This window comes from Scyliorhinus canicula, chromosome 6 (assembly GCF_902713615.1).
Source record: "Scyliorhinus canicula chromosome 6, sScyCan1.1, whole genome shotgun sequence".
Lineage (NCBI taxonomy): Eukaryota > Metazoa > Chordata > Chondrichthyes > Carcharhiniformes > Scyliorhinidae > Scyliorhinus > Scyliorhinus canicula.
In genome coordinates, this window is record NC_052151.1 from 16,023,959 (window position 1) to 16,051,249 (window position 27,291).

At 49.9% G+C, this 27,291-nt stretch overlaps 1 protein-coding gene across 1 annotated transcript in view; it reads left to right on the forward strand.

Annotated features, from left to right (window-relative positions):
- The window catches only part of LOC119967002 (inositol-trisphosphate 3-kinase B-like), a 181,689-nt gene that overhangs the window by 119,107 nt on the left and 35,291 nt on the right, over positions 1–27,291 (forward strand). The window contains exon 2 of the mRNA XM_038798989.1: positions 24,653–24,752. Coding sequence (XP_038654917.1) covers positions 24,653–24,752 — 100 coding nt within the window. The remainder of the gene's footprint in view (positions 1–24,652; positions 24,753–27,291) is intronic.

The window sequence follows — 27,291 nt, forward strand, 5'->3', positions numbered from 1 at the left end:
CCCATGTATGCTCACACACATATGCAGACACAAACTCACCCATGTATGTTCAGACACATATACAGACACAAACACACCCTTGACAAGGTGCCTCACGGGAGACTGCTGAGTAAAATAAGGGCCCATGGTATTCGAGGCAAGGTACTAACATGGATTGACGATTGGCTGTCAGACAGAAGGCAGAGAGTTGGGATAAAAGGTTCTTTTTCGGAATGGTAACCGGTGACAAGTGGTGTCCCGCAGGGTTCAGTGTTGGGGCCACAGCTGTTCTCTTTATATATTAACGATCTAGATGACGGGACTGGGGGCATTCTGGCCAAGTTTGCCGATGATACAAAGATAGGTGGAGGGGCAGGTAGTATTGAGGAGGTGGGGAGGCTGCAGAAAGATTTAGACAGTTTAGGAGAATGGTCCAAGAAGTGGCTGATGAAATTCAACGTGGGCAAGTGCGAGGTCTTGCACTTTGGAAAAAAGAATAGAGGCATGGACTATTTTCTAAACGGTGACAAAATTCATAATGCTAAATTGCAAAGGGACTTGGGAGTCCTAGTCCAGGATTCTCTAAAGGTAAACTTGCAGGTTGAGTCCGTAATTAAGAAAGCAAATGTAATGTTGTCATTTATCTCAAGAGGCTTGGAATATAAAAGCAGGGATGTACTTCTGAGGCTTTATAAAGCACTAGTTAGGCCCCATTTAGAATACTGTGAGCAATTTTGGGCCCCACACCTCAGGAAGGACATACTGGCACTGGAGCGGGTCCAGCGGAGATTCACACAGATGATCCCAGGAATGGTAGGCCTAACATACGATGAACGTCTGAGGATCGTGGGATTATATTCATTGGAGTTTAGGAGGTTGAGGGGAGATCTAATAAAAACTTACAAGATAATGAATGGCTTGGATAGGATGGGCGTAGGGAAGTTGTTTCCATTAGCAGGGGAGACTAGGATGCGGGGGCACAGCCTTAGAATAAAAGGGAGTCACTTTAGAACAGAGATGAGGAGAAATTTCTTCAGCCAGAGAGTGGTAGGTCTGTGGAATTCATTGCCACAGAGGGCGGTGGAGGCCGGGACGTTGAGTGTCTTTAAGACAGAAATTGATAAATTCTTGATTTCTCGAGGAATTAAGAGATATGGGGAGAGAGCGGGTAAATGGAGTTGAAATCAACCATGATTGAATGGTGGAGTGGACTCGATGGGCCGAATGGCCTTACTTCCGCTCCTATGTCTTATGGTCTTATGTATGTTCAGACACATATACAGACACAAACACACCCATGTATGTTCAGACACATATACAGACACAAACACACCTATGTATGCTCACACACATATACAGACACAAACACACCCATGTATGTTCAGACACATATACAGACACAAACACACCCGTGTATGCTCACACACATATACAGACACAAACACACCCGTGTATACTTACATATATATACTGGCACAAACACACCTGTGTATACTTACACATATATACTGGCACAAACACACCTGTGTACACTCACACACAAAAACAGGCACAAATACACCAGAGACTGGCCCTGTTGTCTCCACAACTCGCTCTGGCACCCAGCTAGGGCCTCACCAAAATTATTTGCCAATACGAGGTCAGCAACTATTTGTGAGAGTCAAGATACTCTGTCTGAGAGACTTGCCTAGCCTCCACCGTCCCCATTAAATTTGGGAACCCTAGGTTTAAACGGGCACACAGGTGCCAACCCATTAACAAATCTGCAGGTGTGACTCCAGTGGCAGCATGAGGTGTGGTGTTGTAAGACAACAAAAAACTTTTCAGTCACAATGGCAATGGCCTATGAGCCTTCTTCTTCATGGAAGCCTTTAACGCCTGCACGGCACGGCTCACTCTGACAACCCATCGAGGTTCGGTGTTAGGGGGCCGACCGAACATGACAAATGCCATGAGACTTGACAAAACTCCGAAATTTATCAATGCCGTCCCACTGTCTGATACCAACACTTCGGGAAGACCATGGGTGGCGAAGATCCACCTCAGTTTGTCAGTATTAGATATAGCTGCGCTGGATCTCATGAGCTGAACATCCAGACACTTGGAATGAGCACCTACTAGAATTAGAAACACATGTTCCAAAAAAGGCCAACACAATCGAAGTGCACAAGCAATGTTGATGGCTATGAAGCCTGTTTGACTTGGCCAAAAGCTTCTTTCTGCATGTCTCCCCACTTCCATCGCTGATGAAGCTGGTGTAAAGAGGTCCAGAATTATTAATACGTTGGACAGGAATTTCCATAGTAATTAACCATTCCTAGGAAGGACTTCAGTTGTGTCGCATTTTTAGGTACAGATACATAGAAGATAGGAGCAGGAGGAGGCCTTTTGGCCCTTCGAGCCTGCTCTGCCATTCATCACGATCATGGCTGTTTGTCCAACTCAATAGCCTAATCCTGCTTTCTCCCCATCGTCTTTGATCCCATTCTCCCCAAGTGCTATATCCTGCCCCTCTTGAATACATTCAATGTTTTAGCATAAACTACTCCCTGTGGTAATGAATTCCACAGGCTCACCACTGTTTGTGTGAAGAAATGTCTCCTTATCTCTGTCCGAAATGGTTTATCCTGAATCCTCAGGCTGTGACCCCTGGTTCTGGACACACCCATCATTGGTAACATCTTCCCTGCATCTACCCTGTCTAGTCCCGTTAGAATTTTATAAGTCTCTATAAGATCATAGAATCATAGAATTTATCATAGAATTTACAGTGCAGAAGGCCATTCGGCCCATCGAGTCTGCACTGGCTCTTGGAAAGAGCACCCTACCCAAGCCCACACCTACACCCCATCCCCATAACCCAGTTACCCCACCCAACACTAAGGGCAATTTTGGACACTAAGGGCAATTTATCATGGCCAATCCACCTAACCTGCACATCTTTTAACTGTGGGAGGAAACCGGAGCACCCGGAGGAAACCCACGCACACACGGGGAGAACGTGTAGACAATGCACAGTGACCCAAGCTGGGAATCGAACCTGGGACCCTGGAGCTGTGAAGCAATTGTGCTAACCACAATGCTACCGTGCTGCCCTCATCCGCCCTCATACTTCTGAACTCCAGCGAGGACAATCCCAACCTAGTCAATTTCTCCTCATATGACAGTCGCGCCATCCCTGGAATCTGGTAAACCTTTGCTGTACTCACTAGAGAGCAAGAACATCCTTCCTCAGAGAAGGAGACCAAAACTGCGCACAATACTCCAGGTGTGGCCTCACCAAGGCCCTGTACAGGCACTTCCCTGAAAGCTTTCACCTTGTCTTCGAGGGGATGTCATCCCTTTACATCCACTTTGAGCCCGAGGTCCATAACCCGTCATCAGCTTGAAACATACATTTCTCGTGTTTTAAACACATGCCAACCTCTTTAATCCTCCTGAGGACCTCCTCCAGGTTTGCCCATGCTCTTCAGGAGATACACCTGTTCATCCAAGTATATCACCACTTTGGGGATTCCTTGTAACAGGGTCTCCATCGTGCACTGAAAAATAGCACAAGCTACCAAACACCAAATGGCAATCGAGTGTACTGATATAACCCCTTGTGGGTATTTATTGGAACTAACTTTCTGGGGGCTTCTTCCAGTTCCAGCTGATGATAAGCATGGCTAAAGTCTAGCTGAGTATATTTGAGGCCCTCTGTTAACTTAGCGTAAGAGGTCCTCTATCCTGGGACTGGGGCAACACGGTAGCATGGTGGTTAGCATAAATGCTTCACAGCTCCAGGGTCCCAGGTTCGATTCCCGGCTGGGTCACTGTCTGTGCGGAGTCTGCACGTCCTCCCCGTGTGTGCGTGGGTTTCCTCCGGGTGCTCCGGTGTCCTCCCACAGTCCAAAGATGTGCGGGTTAGGTGGATTGGCCATGCTAAATTGACGTAGTGTCCTAAAAAGTAAAGGGGGGGGGGGTTGTTGGGTTACGGGTATAGGGTGGATATGTGGGTTTGAGTAGGGTGATCATTGTTCGGCACAACATTGAGGGCCGAAGGGCCTGTTCTGTGCTGTACTGTTCTATGTTCTATGGGGTAACAATCCAGCTGAGCTCCCCTGTTTACTGTTAGTTTGTAATCCCCGCACACCCTAACAGTGTGGTCCGGTTTCAGGATGGAGACAATGGGAATGGCCCATTCAGAAAACTCTTCAGTTCCACCTCTACTTTCTGGTGTAACACATATGGTAGTGATCAACCTCGGAAAAACCTGAGTGCAGCCTCAGGATTTAGATAAATCTCAGCTTTAACCCCTTTTGTCCGACCCACTCTTCTCTGGAGCTTCAGGTGTGTCAAACTCCTCAACAGACGGTAGGTCTGTGGGCCACAGACTATGGCCATTAATGAGCAGTATCACCCTCTGCTTTACCTCAGTTGTTATTCTGTTTACCGTGACAAAACAATAATGCAGTCTCTCAATGTCCTGCCCACAACTCTCCACTTTGGGGTTGAATGGTTGTATTTTTTGAATAGTGGCATCTTTAAGGAGTCTGTACCTTTTTCTTTTGGACATTGAGTGATCAGTCTGCTCCCCCTCTAACTCTGTACTGGGGGCTTTCAATCCGGTTTGTCCTCGTCGCCAGTGTAGTAACACCAAGTGACCCAATGTGGCAGCAAATGAATTAAAGGATTTATTATCAAGTAAAACTATTTACAATAAGGGTTTTAACAGCACAATTACATAGGATAATGCCCTGGCCCCAACTGTCATCCGCCAGTCCTGGGTTCCGCGTTCCAACGGCCCCAACTGTCACTCTCCAGCCCTGGGTTCCGCGTTCCAACGGCCCGAACTGTCACTCTCCAGCCCCGGGTTCCGCGTTCCAACGGCCCGAACTGTCACTCTCCAGCCCCGGGTTCCGCGCTCCAACAGCCCCAACTGTCACTCTCCAGCCCCGGGTTCCGCGTTCCAACAGCCCCAACTGTCACTCTCCAGCCCCGGGTTCCGCGTTCCAACAGCCCCAACTGTCACTCTCCAGCCCCGGGTTCCGCGTTCCAACAGCCCCAACTGTCACTCTCCAGCCCCGGGTTCCGCGTTCCAACAGCCCCAACTGTCACTCTCCAGCCCCGGGTTCCGCGTTCCAACGGACCCAACTGTCACTCTCCAGTCCCGGGTTCCACGCTCCAACAGCCCCAACTGTCACTCTCCAGTCCCGGGTTCCGCGCTCCAACAGCCCCAACTGTCACTCTCCAGTCCCGGGTTCCACGCTCCAACAGCCCCAACTGTCACTCTCCAGCCCCGGGTTCCACGCTCCAACAGCCCCAACTGTCACTCTCCAGCCCCGGGTTCCACGCTCCAACAGCCCCAACTGTCACTCTCCAGTCCCGGGTTCCACGCTCCAACAGCCCCAACTGTCACTCTCCAGTCCCGGGTTCCACGCTCCAACAGCCCCAACTGTCACTCTCCAGTCCCGGGTTCCACGTTCCAACGGCCCCAACTGTCACTCTCCAGCCCCTGGTTCCGCGTTCCAACGGCCCCAACTGTCACTCTCCAGTCCCGGGTTCCGCGTTCCAACGGCCCCAACTGTCACTCTCCAGCCCCGGGTTCTACGTTCCAACGGCTCCAACTGTCACTCTCCAGCCCCAGGTTCCGCGTTCCAACGGACCCAACTGTCACCTTCCAGCCCCGGGTTCTACGTTCCAACGGCTCCAACTGTCACTCTCCAGCCCCGGGTTCCGCGTTCCAACGGACCCAACTGTCACCCTCCAGCCTGGGTTCCGCGTTCCAACGGCCCCAACTGTCACTCTCCAGTCCCGGGTTCCGCGTTCCAACGGCCCCAACTGTCACTCTCCAGTCCTGGGTTCCGCGTTCCAACGGCCCCAACTGTCACTCTCCAGCCCCGGGTTCTACGTTCCAACGGCTCCAACTGTCACTCTCCAGCCCCAGGTTCCGCGTTCCAACGGACCCAACTGTCACCTTCCAGCCCCGGGTTCCGCGCTCCAACGGACCCAACTGTCACCCTCCAGCCCCAGGTTCCGCGTTCCAACGGCCCCAACTGTCACTCTCCAGCCCTGGGTTCCACGTTCCAACGGCCCCAACTGTCAACTGTCACCCTCCAGCCCCGGGTTCCGCGTTCCAACGGACCCAACTGTCACTCTCCAGCCCAGGGTTCCGCGTTCCAACGGCCCCAACTGTCACTCTCCAGCCCCAGGTTCCGCGTTCCAACGGCTCCAACTGTCACTCTCCAGCCCCGGGTTCCGCGTTCCAACGGCCCCAACTGTCACTCTCCAGCCCCAGGTTCCGCGTTCCAACGGACCCAACTGTCACCTTCCAGCCCCGGGTTCTACGTTCCAACGGCCCCAACTGTCACTCTCCAGCCCCGGGTTCATCACTCACATTCCAACGGCTCCAACTGCCACATGGCCCACCAAGGATCGCCCACTAAAGGGCCCACACCACCACACTTATGTGCACTCATACATACACTAACACACCCATGTATACTCACACCCATGTATACAGACACAGGTGAGGTAGTGTTAGAGTGGGAATGAACTACTAATCCTGAGGCCCCTACCAATGCTCTGGGAGCATGGATTCGAAAACCACCATGAGTGCTGGTGGAAATCAAATTCAGTTAATAACTCTGGAATTAAAAGTTCATCTAATGGTGGCCATACCCGTGTAGAGAAGGAAATCTGCCATCCTTACCTGGTCTGGTTTACATGTGACTCCAGACCCACAGTAATGTGATTAATTCTTAGCTGCCCTATAAACTGGAAGGCAAGGCACTCAGTTGTATCCGACCACTCCAAAGCTTAAAAGCAGTGAAACCAGACAAAGCAGTTGGCATCAACCTAGGAAACAACAATGGCAAACCCAGTGCTGTCCACCCTGCAAAGTCCCCCTTTTAACATCTGGGGACTTATGCCAAAATTGGAGATCTGTGTCAGAGACTAGTCAAACAACAATAGCCTGACGTAGTCATACTCACAGAATTGTACCTTATAATGTCCCAGTCACCACCATCACTATTCCTCCGGTATGTCCTGTCTAATCAGCAGGACAGACCCAGCAGAGGTGACGGCATAGTGGTATGCTGTCAGGGGGAGTTCACCCTGGGTGGCCTCAGCAATGACTCCAGACCACATGAAGTCTCATGGCTTCAGGTCAAACAGGGGCAAGGAAACCTCTGGCTGATTATCACGTACTGCACCCCTCCCAGCTGATGAATCAGTACTCCTCCATTTTGAATACCATTTGCAGGAAGCACTTAGGGTGGCAAGGACACAGAATGTGCTCTGGACTTTGTTGTCCTTCACTCAGAGTGGCTTGGTAACACCACTACTGACCAAGCTGGCCGGGTCCTAAAGGGCTTAGCTGCTCGACTAGGTCTGTGGCAGATGGTAAGGGAATCCATAAGGCGGAAAAATCTATTTGACCTCATCCGCACCAACCTGCCTGCTGCACATGCATCTGCCCATGACAGTGTCAGTAGCAATGACCACTGCACAGTCCTTGGGGAGACAAAGTCCTGTCTTCACATTGAGGATACCCTCCATTGTGTTGTGTGCACCATCGCCGTGCTAAATGGGATAGATTTCAAATATTGTATTGTGCTTGAGTTCCAAGGAGAGTTTATGAAGGAGATGCCAGAGAGTGTTATTGTCGAGTGTTATTAACATTGGCAAGGAACGGCAGCACGGTGGCACAGTGGGTTAGCCCTGTTGCCTCACGGCGCCGAGTTCCCAGGTTCGAATCCCGGCTCTGGGTCACTGTCCGTGTGGAGTTTGCACATTCTTCCCGTGTTTGCGTGGGTTTCGCCCCCACAACCCAAAGATGGGCAGGCTAGGTGGATTGGCCATGCTAAATTGCCCCTTCATTGGAAAAAATGAATTGGATACTCTAAATTTATAAAGAAAAAAAAAGATTGGCAAGGAAGCAATAAAGATAAAATGTAACTTTATATTAAACTGTGAGAGTAGGGCCGGGCTACAGGTTTTTACAGCTATTTTGGGACCAACATCAGGAAGTTCTGTGCTGGAATGATTAACAGGGGGAACGGATTCCAAAATACAGCGCAGACAAACAAAGAAGGCAGAGTCTTTTGAGAAACCACCTGATATTGCAGAGAGGAAACACGAGGTGTTTCTGGTTGGATGGGCTGAGCGGTCATTCCTGTTCTTGTGAGGAGAGGAAATTGGCAGGGATCTTTCTTCATCAAGAATGTGGCATTTGAAAAATATTACTTGGAAAGAGAGTGCTTCAGGCAGCCTCTTGGCCTGAGTGCCTGCGCGATGTCTAAACATGAGTGGGTTGTATTAAAATGTTCTGTGGGCGAGACAGCGGCTGTTGAGATGTTACGGGCCTTCGACAGGCTCAGCACTTGAGCTCCAAAGTGATGTGGGGCGGGGGGTGGCGGCGGGGGGGGGGGAGATCTGAGTGATCTGAGAGAGGCCCACACATACCACACCAAGCAAGGCAGTCGTGGAAAAAGTGACGTCATTTGGAGCAAGGCCAGAGGGGCGGGGGGTGTTCCTACTCTGCAGCTGTACTTGCAATGCTGTCAGGGTGCGTGCAGCAGCCAGTTAAACCTCACTGCATCTTGCAGGCTTGTCAGTCAGTCTGCAGCGACAATATCAGCATTTCCTCTCGGCAATTGAGACATTGCCTCCGTTCTTCAACCTCAGCCTCTTGCCTTGGCTTCTCCACGATTTTGCTGCTGCATACCAGGGCCCAGTCACATTTCACTGCTGGCTCGAGAACCTGACTGCTAAATATTAATGCCGCTCGGCACGCTTTCACGGTGTTAGAGGCAGCGAGAAACGGGAATTAAAGCAGGAACCGTAGCAATCCCTGAATTGAATCCTCAACAACGTTTCCTGATCCCATTCCCAACAACATTTCCTGATCCCACCTGCCCTCCCCCAATAACTTCCTCCAATTTAACGCCCGACAATATTCCGTTATCCTGCTCCTGACAACAGTCCCAGATCTTAGAAAGGAGGCCATTTGGCCCATCGAGTCTGTACTGACCCTTGGAAGGAGCAATTTACCTAGTCCCACGCCCCCACCATATCCCCGCAACCTAACCAATTAGACACTAATTAGGGGCAATTTGTCATGCCCAATCCAGGGAAAGGATAGAGAGAAAAGTATTCAAACTAAAAGGTATCAAGTCCCCAGGTCCTAATGGACTTATTCCTAGGGTTGTAAAAGAAGTGGCTCCTTCTTAGTAGATGCATCATAGTAGATGCATTTGTTTTAATTTATCCAACACTTTCTAGATTTCGGAAAGGTCCCATCAGTGAATGTAACTTCTCTGTTCATGCGAACAGGGAGACAGAAAGGTGGAAATTACAGGTCAGATAGTTTAACATCTGCCACAGGGAAAATGCTGCAATTAATTTTTAAGGAGGTTATAGTGGAAATAAAATGAAATAAGACCAGAGTCAACATGGTTTTGCAAAAGGGAAATAGTGTTCAACTAACTCAGTTCTTCAAGTAACAAGCGACACAGATAAAGGGGAACCTGTGGATGTGGTGTAATTAATTTCCAGAAGGCATTTGACATGAAATATGAAATGAAAATCGCTTATTGTCACAAGTAGGCTTCAAATGAAGTTACTGTGAAAAGCCCCTAGTCGCCACATTCCGGCGCCTGCTCGGGGAGGCTGGTACGGGGAGGCTGGTACTGGATATAGTGCTGCAACAAAGGTTACTAGAAAATAAGAGCTCCTGGTGTAGGGGGTTGACATCTTAAGGATAGAGGATTAGTTAGCTAACAGGAAGCAGGATGAATGGGTTATTTTCAGATTGACAAGATCAGTTACTGGGGCTTCAACAATTTACAATCTATATTAATGTCTTGTGTTATGATCCCAGTTGATCTTATAACTGGATGGGAAGATTCCAGAATGGAAACCTGGCTCAAAAGTCTTAAACTTTTTTTTTATAAAACATGCTGGAACAGAGACACGGGACCACTAATTAGTTTTACCAACAAGAAAAATACATTTATTAAACATGAAAAGTTGTATTATTATACAATACTCCTTTACTCCCTCCTTATCTTAACAAATTCACAGAGTTTTTAGGATTAACACAGATTACAAAGTACGTCTTAACCCACGATGGACTCATTAACACAACATCCCTTTTAAGCACACAAGATGACTGTGGGCAAATACACACTCCACGCTGAACCCCATGTTATTGCCTCAGAATACTCCCAGATGATTGTCACGTGAGAATTTCCAAACCTCACTCACAAAAATAGGCTTTAACATTTCTCATAATTATGCAGTCCCTTAGCAGTTTGCGTTCCAAAATCCTGACCAGATTTTCAAAATGACATTTTTAACTCCACTTTCAACAGTGAATTCAGTCCAGGATTTTACACCAACCCCCATTAACGTGTTTGTTTTGAATGCTGGACAAACTATTCTCACTTGCCTTAACTCTCAATTCCCAAACTGTACTAAAAAGACATCAGATGTTTGATTTACCTTTGAAGGCGGCTGTCCCACTTTACATTTGGTTATTGCAATTGCCTCTTTAACTCAGAACACTTTGTTTATTCTTCCTTGAACTCTTCTGAACAATACTTTGGGCTCACTTCACTTAATTTCAGGCTTCTTGGACACTTCTCTTCGTTTCTCTAGTTTCCTTAACTAGTTGGGCTTTAGATTTCCAGCATCCGATTTTCTTAATCATTATGCAACGGTATGGATTTTCTTCCAGCAAAGCTGAGGGATATTCCCTCTCTAGCCTGCTAAACCACCTGCTTCTAGCAGAGCTATCTTCTCTCACACTAGCTATCTCCAATTGAAATCAAATTAGCGAAACTAAAATTTAAAAGCTTCTCTACTTTACAAGACTCCAGTTACTAAGCAACTATTGCGGACTTATTTATTTTTTATGCCGTAGCCCTGTCTAAGCTAAGCAGAATAGATAAACAGTTGGAACTTAACCAACCCCCATAGATACAAACACATCTGTCCAGCATAAAGGTTATACCCTTCCAGGCACAGGAGTATTAAGTTAAACCTACTTAAAACTATAACTTATTTGTAATATTGAACAATACAAATATAAATCCCTTAAAACCAATTTTGTTTTCCTAACACTTGAGTGACTGGACCAAAAGCATGGTTGCTAAACTTGTTGATGACAAAGATAGGTGGAACGTAAGTTGTGAAGATGAAATAAGGGCCGGGATTCTCCGTTCTGGGGACTAAGTCCCCACGCCGGCGGTCGAACCGGCGGCAAACACTCCGGCGTCAACAGCCCCTGAAAGTGCAGAATTCTCCGCACTTTCAGGGGCTAGGTGGACGCTGGAGGGGTTGGTGTATCTCCAGCCAGCACCAAAGGGTCGGCGCGAGTTCGCAGATGCGGCGAAGGGCCGGCGTAATCTCGCGCATGCGCGGGTCCAACTCCGTGGTTCCCGCATGCACAGGCCGGCGGGCGTATTTTGGCGCATGCGCTGGGGCTTCTCGGGGGTTTCTCGTCTCCACACCGGCCATGGCGGAGCCCTACAGGGGCCGGTACGGAAGGAAAATGTGCCCCCATGGAACAGGCCAGCCCGCAGATAAATAGGCCCCGATCGCGGGCCAGGCCACTGAGGGCCCCCCACCCCCGGGGTCGAAACCCCTCCCCCAGGACCGCCCCTGCTGACTTACCTGCCAGGTCCCACTGTGCGGGACCATACGTAGCCCACGCCGATGGGACTGGCCAAAAATGGCTATCGGGTCCCGGAGAATTGCTGGGGGTCTGCTGCCAATGGCCCCCGACCTACATGGCGTGAATCCCACCCCTGCCTGAAAACCGGCTCAGGAGAATACGGCAGCCGGCGTCGGGGTGGCGGGGCGGGATTCGCGACACCCCCCCCCCCGAGGATTCTCCGACCCAGCAGGGGGGGTTGGAGAATCCCACCCCTGCAGTTGCAAACGGATGTAGATGGGTTAAATGAATGGGCAAGCATTTGTCAGATATCGTACAATGTGGAAAATTGTGACTTGTCCACTTTAGCAGGAAGAATTGTCAGGCAGCATACTATTAAATGGAGAGAGATTGCAGAACTCCGATGTACAGAGAAATCTGAGTGACTTGTTACATGAATCACAAAAAGTTAGCGTGAAGACACACCAGGTGAATAGGGAGCGAAATAGAATGTTGTTTATTTCAAGGCAAATGTAATGTAAAAGTAGGACTCTTTGATACAATTGTAAAGGCATTGGTGAGACCCTGTGTGCAATTCAGCAGACGGAAAGGTGTGATTAGCGGGGTGGTTCTTGGCGTCGCTATCCATCGGTACTTGCCATTTGTTTTCACCTCGGGGAGCTTATTCGCACTTAGAGGGGTTTCTGGAAAGGCTCCTCCAGATCAAGGCACCATCTTGTCCAGCAGCCCCAGGCTTCCCCCCCTCCCCCTTTCAGGCCCCCACACTCTTTTGACCCCCCCCCCCGTCAAGCTTGGGGAGGTAACCGGGAACCTCCCCCTCTATCTGGTAAGTCACCCTCCAGGCCCGGCTCCTGGCAATGCCAACCTGGCACCAAGGAACCCCGACAGTGCCACCCGTGCTCCCACTCTTAACTGCTCTTTCCACATTGTCCTGCAAAATTTTCCTTCTACTGGATTTATCCACTTCCCTTTGGAAAGTTGCTGCTGAATAAGCCTCCGCTGTCCTTTCAGGCAGAACATTCCGGATCAGAGCAACTCGCTGTGTTAAAAAAAATCCTTCTCCTCTTTCCTCTGGTTCATTTGCAACTTGTTTCAAAGCCGTGGCCACTGATTACCAATCCTCTTGTTTCCTTATTTGGACCCTAAAAAAAGCCTTCATAATTTTGAAGCCCCCGATCAAATCTCTCTTCAACCTTCTCTTCTGTAAGAACAACCTCCGCTACTTCAGTCTTTCCACGTAATGGAGGCCCTTTATCTATTGTGTGCTGTAGTAAAAATCTCTCTGTATGATCCAGTACACTGCGTAGCTTACAGAGCGTGACCAAACATGAGGGAGTGCAACCAGGCAACGGGGTAGAACGACCCTTGTGGAATGTAATTGTTGCTCCATTAGCCACTCCTGTTGAATGGATGCCTATTTACATTTGCATGAGATCTAAATCGTGTGGTATTTTACAGAGTGGTTGTAAATCCACCTCTCCGCCCTTTCGATTTAAAGCTTTGGTAGTTTAATCCTGAGAACAGAAGGGTCACAGGCTGCAAGGCCTGTAGCGTCACACAGAATACACAGCTCCCAGTCCGGCCGCATCACATCAGCCGGGACCTGCAAAGCTGCTCGACAAAGGGCTCACTTCAATTAGATTCAGGGGCGGCAGTGGTGTAGTGGTAATGTCACCAGACCAGAGGCCCAGGTTAATGCTCTGGTGACAGGGGTTCAATTCCCACCATGGAATTCAAATTCAATAAATCTGGTATATGACTAGTCTCAGTAATGGTCACCATGACAACTATCATCAATCATTGTAAAAACCCATCTGGTTCACTTATTGGATTGGACTGGTTTATTGTCACATGTACCAATGTACAGTGAAAAGTATTGCTCTCCTTCCAGTTCAGATCATTCTGTCCATGAAAAGAAAATACATAATAGGGCAAATATAAAATACACAATGTGAATTCACAGGCATCGGGTGAAACATACTGGAATGTAGTACTACTCAGTAGAGAAGATCTGTGGGGAGATCAGTTCAGTCCATAAGAGGGTCATTCAGGAGCCTGGTAACAGTGGGGAAGAAGCTGTTTTTGAATCTGTTTGTGCGTGTTCTCAAACCTTTGTATCTCCTGCCCGATGGAAGAAGTTGGAAGAGTGAATAAGCCAGGTGGGAGGAGTCTTTGATTATGCTGCCCGCTTTCCACAGGTAGCGGGAGGTGTAGACAGAATCAATGGAAGGCGGGTGCGTGTGATGGACTGGGCAGTATTCATGACTCTTTGTAGTTGTTACGGTCTTGGTCCGAGCAGTTGCCATACCAGGCTGTGATGCAGCCCGATAGGATGCTTTCTATGGTTCACCTGTAGAAGTTGGTAAGACTCAATGTGGACATGCTGAATTTCCTTAGTTTCCTCAGAAAGCTGTTGTGCTTTCTTGGTCGTATCGTCAACGTGGGTGGACAAGGACAGATTTTTGGAGATGTGCACCCCTAGGAATTTGAAACTGCTAACCATCTCCACCTCGGCCCAGTTGATGCTGACAGGGGTGTGTACAGTACTTTGCTTCCTGAAGTCAATGACCAGCTCTTTAGTTTTGCTGGCATTGAGGGAGAGATTGTTGTCGCTGCACCACTCCACTAGGTTCTCTATCTCCCTCCTGTATTTGGACTCGTCGTTATTCGAGATCCGGCCCACTATGGTTGTATCGTCAGCAAACTTGTAGTTGGAGTTGGAACCAAGTCTTGCCACGCAGTCGTGTGTGTACAGGGAGTAGAGTAGGGGACAAAGTACGCAGCCTTGCGGGGCACCGGTATTGAGGACTATTGTGGAGGAGGTGTTGCTGTTTATCCTTACTGATTGTGGTCTATGGGTCAGAAAGTCGAGGATCCAGTTGCAGAGGGGGGGAGCCAAGTCCTAAATTTTGTGATGAGCTTGGCTGGGATTATGGTGTTGAAGGCGGAGCTGTAGTCAATAAATAGGAGTCTGATATAGGAGTTTGGTGAATTGGACATTCTGATCTCTCCCTCTGTGTACCCGAACAGGCGCCGGAATGTGATGACTAGGAGCTTTTCACAGTAACTTCATTGCAGTGTTAATGTAAGCCTAACTTGTCACACTAATAAAGATTATTATTATTGAATAATCTAGCAAACCACTCAATTCAAGGGCAGTTACAGATGGGCATCAAATGCTGACCTTACCAGTGACACCCACACCCCACGCATCACAGCCTGGTATGGCAACTGCTCGGACCAAGACCATAACAACTACAAAGAGTCATGAACACTGCCCAGTCCATCACATGCACCCGCCTTCCATTGAATCTGTCTACACCTCCCTCTACCTGGGGAAAGCGGACAGCATAATCAAAGACTCCTCCCACCTGGCTTATTCACTCTTCCAACTTCTTCCATCGGGCAGGAGATACAAAAATGGCCTCCTTCTGCACTGTAAATTCTATAATAATCTATGATACCAGCTGTCCTTGAAACTACCCTAACAATGGGATAAAGATACATAGAAAAGAACGATTCATAGTCCCATAGCGCCTTTCACAGCCTCAGGATACACCAAGCCACTTCACATCCACTTGAGGTAGAGGCAGTGGTACGCACATCAGCCAATGTGTACACAGCAAGATCCCGCATACATGCAATGTGATAATGACCAGGTCATTTGTTTTAGTGATGTTGGTTAATAGAAAAGGACACCAGGGATAATACCGCTATGTTGTGAAATCTTTTACGACATGCAGACGCATTCTCACTTTACTATCTGCTCCAAAAGGTGACACCTCTGGCAGTGCAGCAGTTCCATCAGTACTGACTGGAGAATCACACTGCTCATGTGGGGAAGAATAAAAATAAAATTTGCATATGACATGTTTGTGTGTAAATATATCTAAGTGCGTGTCCCGTCAACATTTCCATTATACATTCCACAGTTAACATTTGTATTGGGAGCTGTTTATGTCAACTCACCATCCTGGAACATATCCTCCCAACCCCCTTTCACACTCCGTGTAGGAAACACAGCTCACAGCTCATTCCCTACCTATTACATCTGAATGATGACTTTAAACAGTGAGAACCACCTGCCAGTGTTTAAACACTGAGTCACAAGCAGCCAGTGTTTGAACACTGGGTCACAGGCAGCCAGTGTTTAAACACTGGGACACAGGCAGCCAGTGTTTGAACACTGGGACACAGGCAGCCAGTGTTTGAACACTGGAACACAGGCAGCCAGTGTTTAAACACTGGAACACAGGCAGCCAGTGTTTGAACACTGGGACACAGGCAGCCAGTGTTTGAACACTGGGACACAGGCAGCCAGTGTTTGAACACTGGGACACAGGCAGCCAGTGTTTATACACTGGGACACAGGCAGCCAGTGTTTGAACACTGGGACACAGGCAGCCAGTGTTTGAACACTGGGACACATCCAGCCAGTGTTTAAACACTGGGACACATCCAGCCAGTGTTTAAACACTGGGACACATCCAGCCAGTGTTTAAACACTGGAACACAGGAAGCCAGTGTTGATACACTGGGACACAGGCAGCCAGTGTTTAAACACTGGGACACAGGAAGCCAGTATTGATACACTGGGACACATCCAGCCAGTGTTTAAACACTGGGACACAGGCAGCCAGTGTTTAAACACTGGGACACTGGCAGCCAGTGTTTGAACACTGGGACACAGGTAGCCAGTGTGTGAACACTGGAACACAGGAAGCCAGTGTTTATACACTGGGACACATCCAGCCAGTGTTTAGACACTGGGACACAGGCAGCCAGTGTTTAAACACTGGGACACAGGCAGCCAGTGTTTAAACACTGGGACACAGGCAGCCAGTGTTGATACACTGGGACACATCCAGCCAGTGTTTAAACACTGGAACACAGGCAGCCAGTGTTTATACACTGGGACACATCCAGCCAGTGTTTAAACACTGGGACACAGGCAGCCAGTGTTTAAACACTGGGACACAGGTAGCCAATGTTTAAACACTGGGACACAGGCAGCCAGTGTTTGAACACTGGGACACAGGTAGGCAGTGTTTGAACACGGACACAGGCAGCCAGTGTTTGAACACTGGGACACTGGTAGCCAGTTTCAACACTGGAACACAGGTATCCAGTTTGAACACTGGGACACAGGCAGTGTTTAATCACTGGGACACATGCAGCCAGTGTTTGAACACTGGGACACTGGCAGCCAGTGTTTAAATACTGGGACACTGGCAGCCAATGTATGAACACTGGGACACTGGCAGCCAGTGTTTAAACACTGGGACACTGGCAGCCAGTGTTTGAACACTGGAACACTGGCAGCCAGTGTTTGAACACTGGGACACAGGCAGCCAGTGTTTAAACACTGGGACACAGGAAGCCAGTGTTGATACACTGGGACACATCCAGCCAGTGTTTAAACACTGGGACACAGGCAGCCAGTGTTTAAACACTGGGACACTGGCAGCCAGTGTTTGAACACTGGGACACAGGTAGCCAGTGTGTGAACACTGGAACACAGGAAGCCAGTGTTTATACACTGGGACACATCCAGCCAGTGTTTAGACACTGGGACACAGGCAGCCAGTGTTTAAACACTGGGACACAGGCAGCCAGTGTTTAAACACTGGGACACAGGCAGCCAGTGTTTGAACACTGGGACACAGGCTGCCAGTGTTTGAACACTGGGACACAGGCAGCCAGTGTTTGAACACTGGGACACAGGCAGCCAGTGTTTGAACACTGGGACACAGGCTGCCAGTGTTTGAACACTGGGACACAGGCAGCCAGTGTTTGAACACTGGGACACAGGCAGCCAGTGTTTGAACACTGGGACACAGGCAGCCAGTGTTTAAACACTGGGACACAGGCAGCCAGTGTTGATACACTGGGACACATCCAGCCAGTGTTTAAACACTGGAACACAGGCAGCCAGTGTTTATACACTGGGACACATCCAGCCAGTGTTTAAACACTGGGACACAGGCAGCCAGTGTTTATACACTGGGACACATCCAGCCAGCGTTTAAACACTGGAACACATGCAGCCAGTGTTTAAACACTGGGACACAGGCAGCCAGTGTTTAAACACTGGGACACAGGCAGCCAGTGTTTAAACACTGGGACACAGGCAGCCAGTGTTTAAACACTGGGACACAGGTAGCCAGAGTTTGAACACTGGGACACAGGCAGCCAGTGTTTAAACACTGGGACACAGGAAGCCAGTGTTGATACACTGGGACACATCCAGCCAGTGTTTAAACACTGGGACACAGGCAGCCAGTGTTTAAACACTGGGACACAGGCAGCCAGTGTTTAAACACTGGGACACAGGTAGCCAGAGTTTGAACACTGGGACACAGGCAGCCAGTGTTTAAACACTGGGACACAGGAAGCCAGTGTTGATACACTGGGACACATCCAGCCAGTGTTTAAACACTGGGACACAGGCAGCCAGTGTTTAAACACTGGGACACAGGCAGCCAGTGTTTAAACACTGGGACACAGGCAGCCAGTGTTTGAACACTGGGACACAGGCTGCCAGTGTTTGAACACTGGGACACAGGCAGCCAGTGTTTGAACACTGGGACACAGGCAGCCAGTGTTTGAACACTGGGACACAGGCAGCCAGTGTTTAAACACTGGGACACAGGCAGCCAGTGTTGATACACTGGGACACATCCAGCCAGTGTTTAAACACTGGAACACAGGCAGCCAGTGTTTATACACTGGGACACATCCAGCCAGTGTTTAAACACTGGGACACAGGCAGCCAGTGTTTATACACTAGGACACATCCAGCCAGCGTTTAAACACTGGAACACAGGCAGCCAGTGTTTAAACACTGGGACACATCCAGCCAGTGTTTAAACACTGGGACACAGGCAGCCAGTGTTTAAACACTGGGACACAGGTAGCCGTGTTTAAACACTGGGACACAGGCAGCCAGTGTTTGAACACGGACACAGGCAGCCAGTGTTTGAACACTGGGACACTGGTAGCCAGTTTCAACACTGGAACACAGGTAGCCAGTTTGAACACTGGGGCACAGGCAGTGTTTAATCACTGGGACACAGGCAGCCAGTGTTTGAACACTGGGACACTGGCAGCCAGTGTTTAAACACTGGGACACTGGCAGCCAGTGTTTGAACACTGGGACACTGGCAGCCAGTGTTTGAACACTGGGACACTGGCAGCCAGTGTTTGAACACTGGGACACTGGCTGCCAGTGTTTGAACACTGTGCCACAGGCAGCCAGTATTTAAACACTGGGTCACTGGCAGCCAGTGTTTAAACTCTGGGACACAGGCAGCCAGTGTTTGAACACTGGGACACAGGCAGCCAGTGTTTGAACACTGGAACACAGGCAGCCAGTGTTTATACACTGGGACACATCCAGCCAGCGTTTAAACACTGGAACACAGGTAGCCAGTGTTTAAACACTGGGACACATCCAGCCAGTGTTTAAACACTGGGACACAGGCAGCCAGTGTTTAAACACTGGGACACAGGTAGCCGTGTTTAAACACTGGGACACAGGCAGCCAGTGTTTGAACACTGGGACACAGGTAGGCAGTTTGAACACGGGCACAGGCAGTCAGTGTTTGAACATTGGGACACTGGTAGGCAGTTTGAACACGGACACAGGCAACCAGTGTTTGAACACTGGGACACTGGTAGCCAGTTTCAACACTGGGACACTGGTAGCCAGTTTCAACACTGGGACACAGGTAGCCAGTTTGAACACTGGGACACAGGCAGTGTTTAATCACTGGGACACAGGCAACCAGTGTTTGAACACTGGGACACTGGCAGCCAGTGTTTAAACACTGGGACACTGGCAGCCAGTGTTTAAACACTGGGACACTGGCAGCCAATGTATGAACACTGGGACACTGGCAGCCAGTGTTTAAACACTGGGACACAGGCAGCCAATGTATGAACACTGGGACACTGGCAGCCAGTGTTTAAACACTGGGACACAGGCAGCCAGTGTTTGAACACTGGGACACAGGCAGCCAGTGTTTGAACACTGTGGCACAGGCAGCCAGTATTTAAACACTGGGTCACTGGCAGCCAGTGTTTAAACACTGGGACACTGGTAGCCAGTGTTTGAACACTGGGACACAGGCAGCCAGTGTTTGAACACTGGGACACTGGCAGGCAGCATTTAAACACCGGGACACATTGAGTCAGTGTTTGAACACTGGGACACTAATCGTCCTCGCTCCCACAAGAACAGAGAATGCTGGAAAAATTCAGCAGGTGTGGCAGCATCTGTAGGAAGAGAAAACAGAGTTAACATTTCAATTCCAGTTGACTCTTCATCAGAACTGAAGAGAGGTGTGGTGAATGTATTCACCTAATGCATGCATGATACTGTAACCTATGACCTATGACCTGGAAGTGGTGATACGAGCTGCTTCCAGGTACTGTACTGTAACCGCCTCTGGCTCCGCCCTCACTGGGGCAATATAAAACCCGGTCACCTGTGGGTGGCATCCATCTGTACAACCGACTCTGGCTAGGCAAGTTCATGACTAATAAAGCCGCTCTAAAGCCTGACAGGCTCGAACTCGATGCCCGCGCATCCTAAACCAAGGAACTATTCGAACATTGGTTTTGATGCTTCGAGGCCTACCTCGACTCCTCCACAACGCCTCCCACGGAGACCCTCAAGCTGCGACTCCTCCACGCTCGGGTGAGCCACTGAATCTCAGTGATGATCAGGAAAGCTGCCACGAAGGAGGCGGAGGTTGCAACCCTCAAGGCACACTTTGTGAAGACCGTAAATGAGGTGTTCGCCAGACACCTCTTCACTACTCGCCGTCAACGTGCCGGAGAATCGCTGGACGAGTATCTGGAAACCCTGACTCTACTCGTGAGGAACTGCAGCTATCGAGATGTGATAGCGGAGGAACACATGAACTCACAGATCCGGAACACCCACGTGGTTGGGGTCCGCTCGAACTACATCAGGTAACGCTTGATGGAAAATGGGACCTCCGACCTGCGGGAGACGGTTAAGCTAGCTATCTCGCGAGAGGTGGCCTACCAGAACCTCAGTGCGTTCTCCGCGTGCCTGGTGAACCCCTCGTGGACACCCTCGTCGTGGCCCCCGTCAGACCCGACGACATCACAGGCCTGCACCGCGCTCCTGCCAACCCAGCCCGGGGAACCGCAGTGCTACCTCTGCGGCCAGGGCCAACATCCCCGGCAGCACTGTCCAGCCCGCACAGCAACTGTGGGAAAAAGGGGCACTTCGCTAGAGTCTGTCTGGGCCAACCTAAGGCTCAGAAATCAAAAACACACCAGGCCCGACCCATGGACTCACAGCCCCACAGACCCCGCAATGCGGCTGCATGCCTGCCCGGAATGTCCCTGTCAGATGCATCATCAGCACCTTGCGACTCATGGGGGCTGCCTATCACCACCAGGAGCAGGTGGTACGTTTATCAAGTCGGAGGTCCAGCGACTGTTGAGTGAAGGGATTATCGAGGCCAGCAACAGCCCCTGGAGAGCTACATACCTGTACTTGGACAATGTGACCACCTGTGGCCATGACCAGCAGGACCATGACGCCAACCTTCAGAGGTTCCTCCAGGCCTCCCAATTCCTCAATCCCACATACAACAAAGAAAAGTGCGTCTTCCGTACTACCCAACTAGCCTTCGTCGGCTACATCGTGGAGAACGGAGTCCTAGGGACCAACCCCGACCGTTTGCGCCCCCTCATAGAACTCCCCACAGTCTCAAGGCGCTAAAACGATGCCTGGGGCTGTTCCCCTACTACACCCAGTGGGTCCCCAACTATGTGGACAAAGCCCGCCCACTTATTCAAACCACCACTTTTCCCCTGACGCTGAGGCCCGCTCGGCCTTCAGCCGCATCAAGGCCGACATCACCAAGGTCGCAATGCACGCGGTGGATGAGTCCATCCCCTTTCAGGGAGAGAGCGATGCGTCAGATGTCGCGCTGATGGCCACACTCAACCAGGCGGGCAGGCTGGCAGCATTCTTCTCTGGGACCCTCCACGCTTCTGAAATTCGACACCCCTCGGTCGAGAAGGAAGCACAAGCCATAGTGGAAGCCGTGCGGCACTGGAGGCACTACCCAGCCGGTAGGAGGTTCACCCTCGTCACCGACCAGCGGTCGGTCGCCTTCGTGTTTGACAACTCACAACGGGCAAAATAAAAAATGACAAAATCCTGAGGTGGAGGATCGAACTCGCCACCTACAATTATGATATCAAGTATCGTCCTGGGAAGCTCAACGAGCCCCCAGATTCCCTGTCCCGCAGCACATGCGCCAGCGCGCAAGATGACAGACTTCGGGCTGTCCACAATGACCTCTGTCATCCGGGGGTCACCCAGTTTACCCACTTTATTAAGGCCCGCAATCTGCCCTTCTCCACCGAGGAGGTCAAGGCAATGACCAGGGACTGCCAAGTCTGCGCGGAGTGCAAACTGCACTTCTACCGGCCAGACAAGGCCCGTCTGGTAAAGGCCTCCCGGCCCTTTGAACGCCAAAGTAACGATTTCAAAGGGCCCCTCCCCTCCACCAACCGGAATATATACTTCCTCACCGTCACCGATGAGTACTCCCGCTTCCCCTTCACCGTTCCCTGCCCCGACATGACCTCGGCCACTGTAATAAAGGCACTGCACAGCATCTTCACACTGTTTGGTTTCCCTGCGTGCGTCCACAGTGACCGGGGCACATCGTTCATGAGCGATGAGCAACGTCAGTACCTGCTCAGTAAAGGCATCGCCTCGAGCAGGACTATGAGCTATAACCAACAGGGAAACGGGCTGCTGGAGAGAGAGAACGCGACAGTATGGAAGGCCATCCTTCTGGTCCTCCGGTCTAGGTCTCCCGATCCCCTGCTGGCAGGAGGTCCTCCCCGACACCCCCCACTCCGTCAGATCGCTCCTCTACACAGCCACGAACGAGACCCCTCACAATCGTTTGTTTATCTTCCCCAGGAAGTCCATCTCCGGGGTCTCGCTTCCACCTTGGCTGAAAACTCCGGGACCAGTCCTTCTCCGGAGGCACATGAGGAGGCATAAGACCGACGCCCTGGTCGAGAGGGTCCAGCTGCTGCACGCCAACCCCCAGTACGCCTACATCGCGCACCAGGACGGACGGCACGATACAGTCTCCCTACGCGACCTGGCACCAGCTGGTTCCCCGCCAACACGCCCCCTCCCCGCTGTCCGCTGCCACCCCCAGTGCCCCGTACGCTCCCCTGGGTCTCCAGTACTGTTCCGCGTCGACACTGCCGCCACCCATTATTCCCCCTGCCTACCCCCACACCCCAACCGTCTCCAACACGCCGGACTGAGGCTCAAGCTCCAGACACAACGCCCCTGCAGTCACAACCTGCAACAACTGTGCCCGTCACACCGCCAGAGCTGCGGAGCTTGAAGAGAACGATCGGCCTCCAGATAGACTGAATATGTACTGACCCCACCTCATCCCCGCTGGACTTGATTTTTTTAACAGGGGGTGAATGTGGTGAATGTATTCACCTAATGCATGCATGATATTGTAACCCATGACCTATGACCTGGAAGTGGTGAAACGAGCTGCTTCCAGGTACTGGACTGTAACCCCGGTGGGCTCCGCCTCTGGCTCCGCCCTCACCGGTGCCATATATAGACCGACCGACTCTGGCTAGGCAAGTTCATGACTAATAAAGCCTAATGTTCACTCGCTCTCTCTGCTTCTCGGTGAATTGAAGGTATATCAAGAGGGCGAAATGCTTTGGATATTAAACTGTAACTGGGAGAGATTACAACAAGATGTAGCAACGTACAGAACATGAGACAGATGGCCTGGCGTGAGGGGGGCGTTGGGATGAAGACAAATGCACGCTGGAGGAGCAGTAGCTCATCTTCCAGTTAGACACGTTACAGCGCTTAGGACCCATCAGAGTGTGGGTTACCAGTCGCAATGGGAGTATATCTGGTGCCAGTCACTATGTTACAGGGTGTGGGTTATCTATCGCAATGGGAGTATATCTGGTGCCAGTCACTATGTTACAGGGTGTGGGTTATCTATCGCAATGGGAGTATATCTGGTGCCAGTCACTATGTTACAGGGTGTGGGTTACCAGTCGCAATGAGAGTATATCTGGTGCCAGTCACTATGTTACAGGGTGTGGGTTATCTATCGCAATGGGAGTATATCTGGTGCCAGTCACTATGTTACAGGGTGTGGGTTACCAGTCGCAATGAGAGTATATCTGGTGCCAGTCACTATGTTACAGGGTGTGGGTTATCTATCGCAATGAGAGTATATCTGGTGCCAGTCACTATGTTACAGGGTGTGGGTTATCTATCGCAATGAGAGTATATCTGGTGCCAGTCACTATGTTACAGGGTGTGGGTTACCAGTCGCAATGGGATAATATCTGGTGCCAGTCACTATGTTACAGGGTGTGGGTTACCAGTCGCAATGGGAGTATATCTGGTGCCAGTCACTATGTTACAGGGTGTGGGTTAACAGTCGCAATGGGAGTATATCTGGTGCCAGTCACTATGTTACAGGGTGTGGGTTACCAGTCGCAATGGGAGTATATCTGGTGCCAGTCACTATGTTACAGGGTGTGGGTTACCAGTCGCAATGAGAGTATATCTGGTGCCAGTCACTATGTTACAGGGTGTGGGTTACCAGTCGCAATGAGAGTATATCTGGTGCCAGTCACTATGTTACAGTGTGTGGGTTACCAGTTGCAATGAGAGTATATCTGGTGCCAGTCACTATGTTACAGGGTGTGGGTTACCAGTCGCAATGAGAGTATATCTGGTGCCAGTCACTATGTTACAGTGTGTGGGTTACCAGTTGCAATGGGAGTATATCTGGTGCCAGTCGCTATGTTACAGGGTGTGGGTTAACAGTCGCAATGGGAGTATATCTGGTGCCAGTCGCTATGTTACAGGGTGTGGGTTATGAGTCCAGGTAGGACTGTGTCCTGAATAATGTTCTCTCTCACTCTGTGTTTCAGAGTAAATCCTGGAGGAAGATCAAGAACATGGTTCACTGGTCACCCTTTGTAATGTCCTTCAAGAAACGGTATCCATGGATACAGCTAGCAGGGCATGCGGGTAGGTTTTCCCTATACATATTTCTGCTTCCAGAGTATCCGCACACTTGGTTTGCCCTCAGGAATATTTAATTAGGCATTTTCCAATCATTAATTCCTGATTCGCAGCCATTTTGAAACCACTCAATAATCCATGAACAAAGCTCATTATTTCATCCTCTTCACTCACCCACACTTTTGGTTCATCCCTCTCATGGCTCCCCATTGGATAATGTTTAACTCTCAAGTGGTGAGTCTTAAATATGGACAACAAGGCTCGCGGGCCACTCGGACGGCATTGGGAACGAGAAGCTGAGAGAATTTTCTCACTCATTAGCTTGGAGGCTCTGAGATCAAATATATTTCCGAATGTGTCTGCTCAACACATCAGAGGCCAGCATTGATTACCTCATCCTGTACATTATCCCACCCTGTAATTTATCCCATCCTATACATTATCCCGTTCTCCACATTTGTCCCATCCTATATATTATCCCATCCTATACATTATCCAACCCTACACTATTATCCCATCCTATACATTATCCCATTATCACAGAATTTACAGTGCAGAAGGAGGCCATTCGGCCCATCGAGCCTGCACCGGCTCTTGGAAAGAGCACCCTACCCAAGGTCAACACCTCCACCCTATCCCCATAACCCCACCCAACGCTAAGGGCAATTTTGGTCACGAAGGGCAATTTATCATGGCCAATCCACCTAACCTGCACATCTTTGGACTGTGGGAGGAAACCGGAGCACCCGGAGGAAACCCACGCACACACGGGGAGGATGTGCAGACTCCGCACAGATAGTGACCCAAGCCGGAATCGAACTTGGGACCCTGGAGCTGTAAAGCAATTATGCTATCCACAATGCTACCGTGCTGCCCTACATTCTTCACTATTGTCCCACCTTGTGCATTAATAATAATCTTTATTATTGTCACAAGCAGGCTTACATTCACACTGCAATGAAGTTACTGTGGAAATCCCCTAGTCACCACATTCCGGCACCTGTTCGGGTACACAGAGGGAGAATTCAGAATGTCCAATTCACCTAACAAGCACTTGTTTTGGGACTTGTGGAAGGAAACCGGAGCACCCGGAGGAAACCCACACAGACACGGGGAGAACGTGCAGACTCCGCACAGTGACCCAAGCCAGGAATCGAACCTGGGACCCTGGCGCTGTGAAGCAACAGTGCTAACCACTGTATTATATGCCGTCCTCCCACCCTACACTATTATCCCTTCCTATACATGATCCCGTCCTATGCATTATTCCACCCTACCTGATCATGCCTCCCTATATATTATCCATTCCAAACTATTATCCTATACTACATGTTATCCTAACCTGTACATTATTCTGTTCTACATTATTGTTCCATCGTGCAGATTATCCCATGCTATACCTATCCCATCCTATACATTATCCCAACCTATACATTATCCCGTTCTACATAATTGTCCCATCCTATATATTATCCCACCCTATACATTATCCCACCCTACATTATTATCCCATCCTATACATAATCCCATTCTAAACGATTATCCTGTCCTGCGCATTAATAATAATCTTTATTAGTGTCACAAGTAGGCTTACATTAACACTGCAATGAAGTTACTGTGAAAAGCCCCTAGTCGCCACACTCCGGCGCCTGTTCGGGTACACGGAGGGAGATTTCAGAATGTCCAATTCACCTAACAGCACATCTTTCAGGACTTGTGGGAGGAACCCGGAGCACCCGGAGGAAACCCACGCAGGCACGGGGAGAACGTGCAGACTCCACACAGACAGTGACCCAAGCTGGGAATCGAACCCCGGTCCCTGGTCCTGTGAAGCAACAGTGCTAACCAGTGTGCTACCCTGCCGCCCTCCTACCCTACACTATTATCCCATCCTTTACATTATCCCATTCTACACTACTGTTCTCCTATATATTACCCCATCCCATACATTATGCCACCCTACACCATTAACCATCCTGTGCATTATCTTATTCTACACTATTACCCTCCTATACTGGGGGAGTTTCACAGTAACTTCATCAGTGTTTTTTTGTTTTTTTTTAAATAATATTTTATTAAGGTATTTGAAATTTTTTATAACAGTAACATAAACAATGACATCAATATGGTAAAATAAACATCCCCCCCTGCCACCCCCCCCCCTCACTCCCCCCCCCCCCCCCCTCTCACCCCCCCCCCCCCCCCCACCCCCCTCCAGCCACCCCCGCTTTGGAATACTGGATCTGCTGACATTTTAATTTTCCCCAAGAAAGTTGACGAACGGCTGCCATCTCCGGGTGAACCCAACCATTGACCCTCTTAAGGCAAACTTTATTTCCTCGAGACTGAGAAACCCAGCCATGTCACTAACCCAGGTCTCTACACTCGGGGGCTTCGAATCCCTCCACATTAACAAGATCCGTCTCCGGGCTAACGGGAGGCAAAGGCCAAGATGTCGGCCTCTTTCGCATCCTGAACTCCCGGCTCTTCCGACACTCCAAAGATCGCCATCTCCGGACTCGGCACCACCCGTGTTTTTGGCACC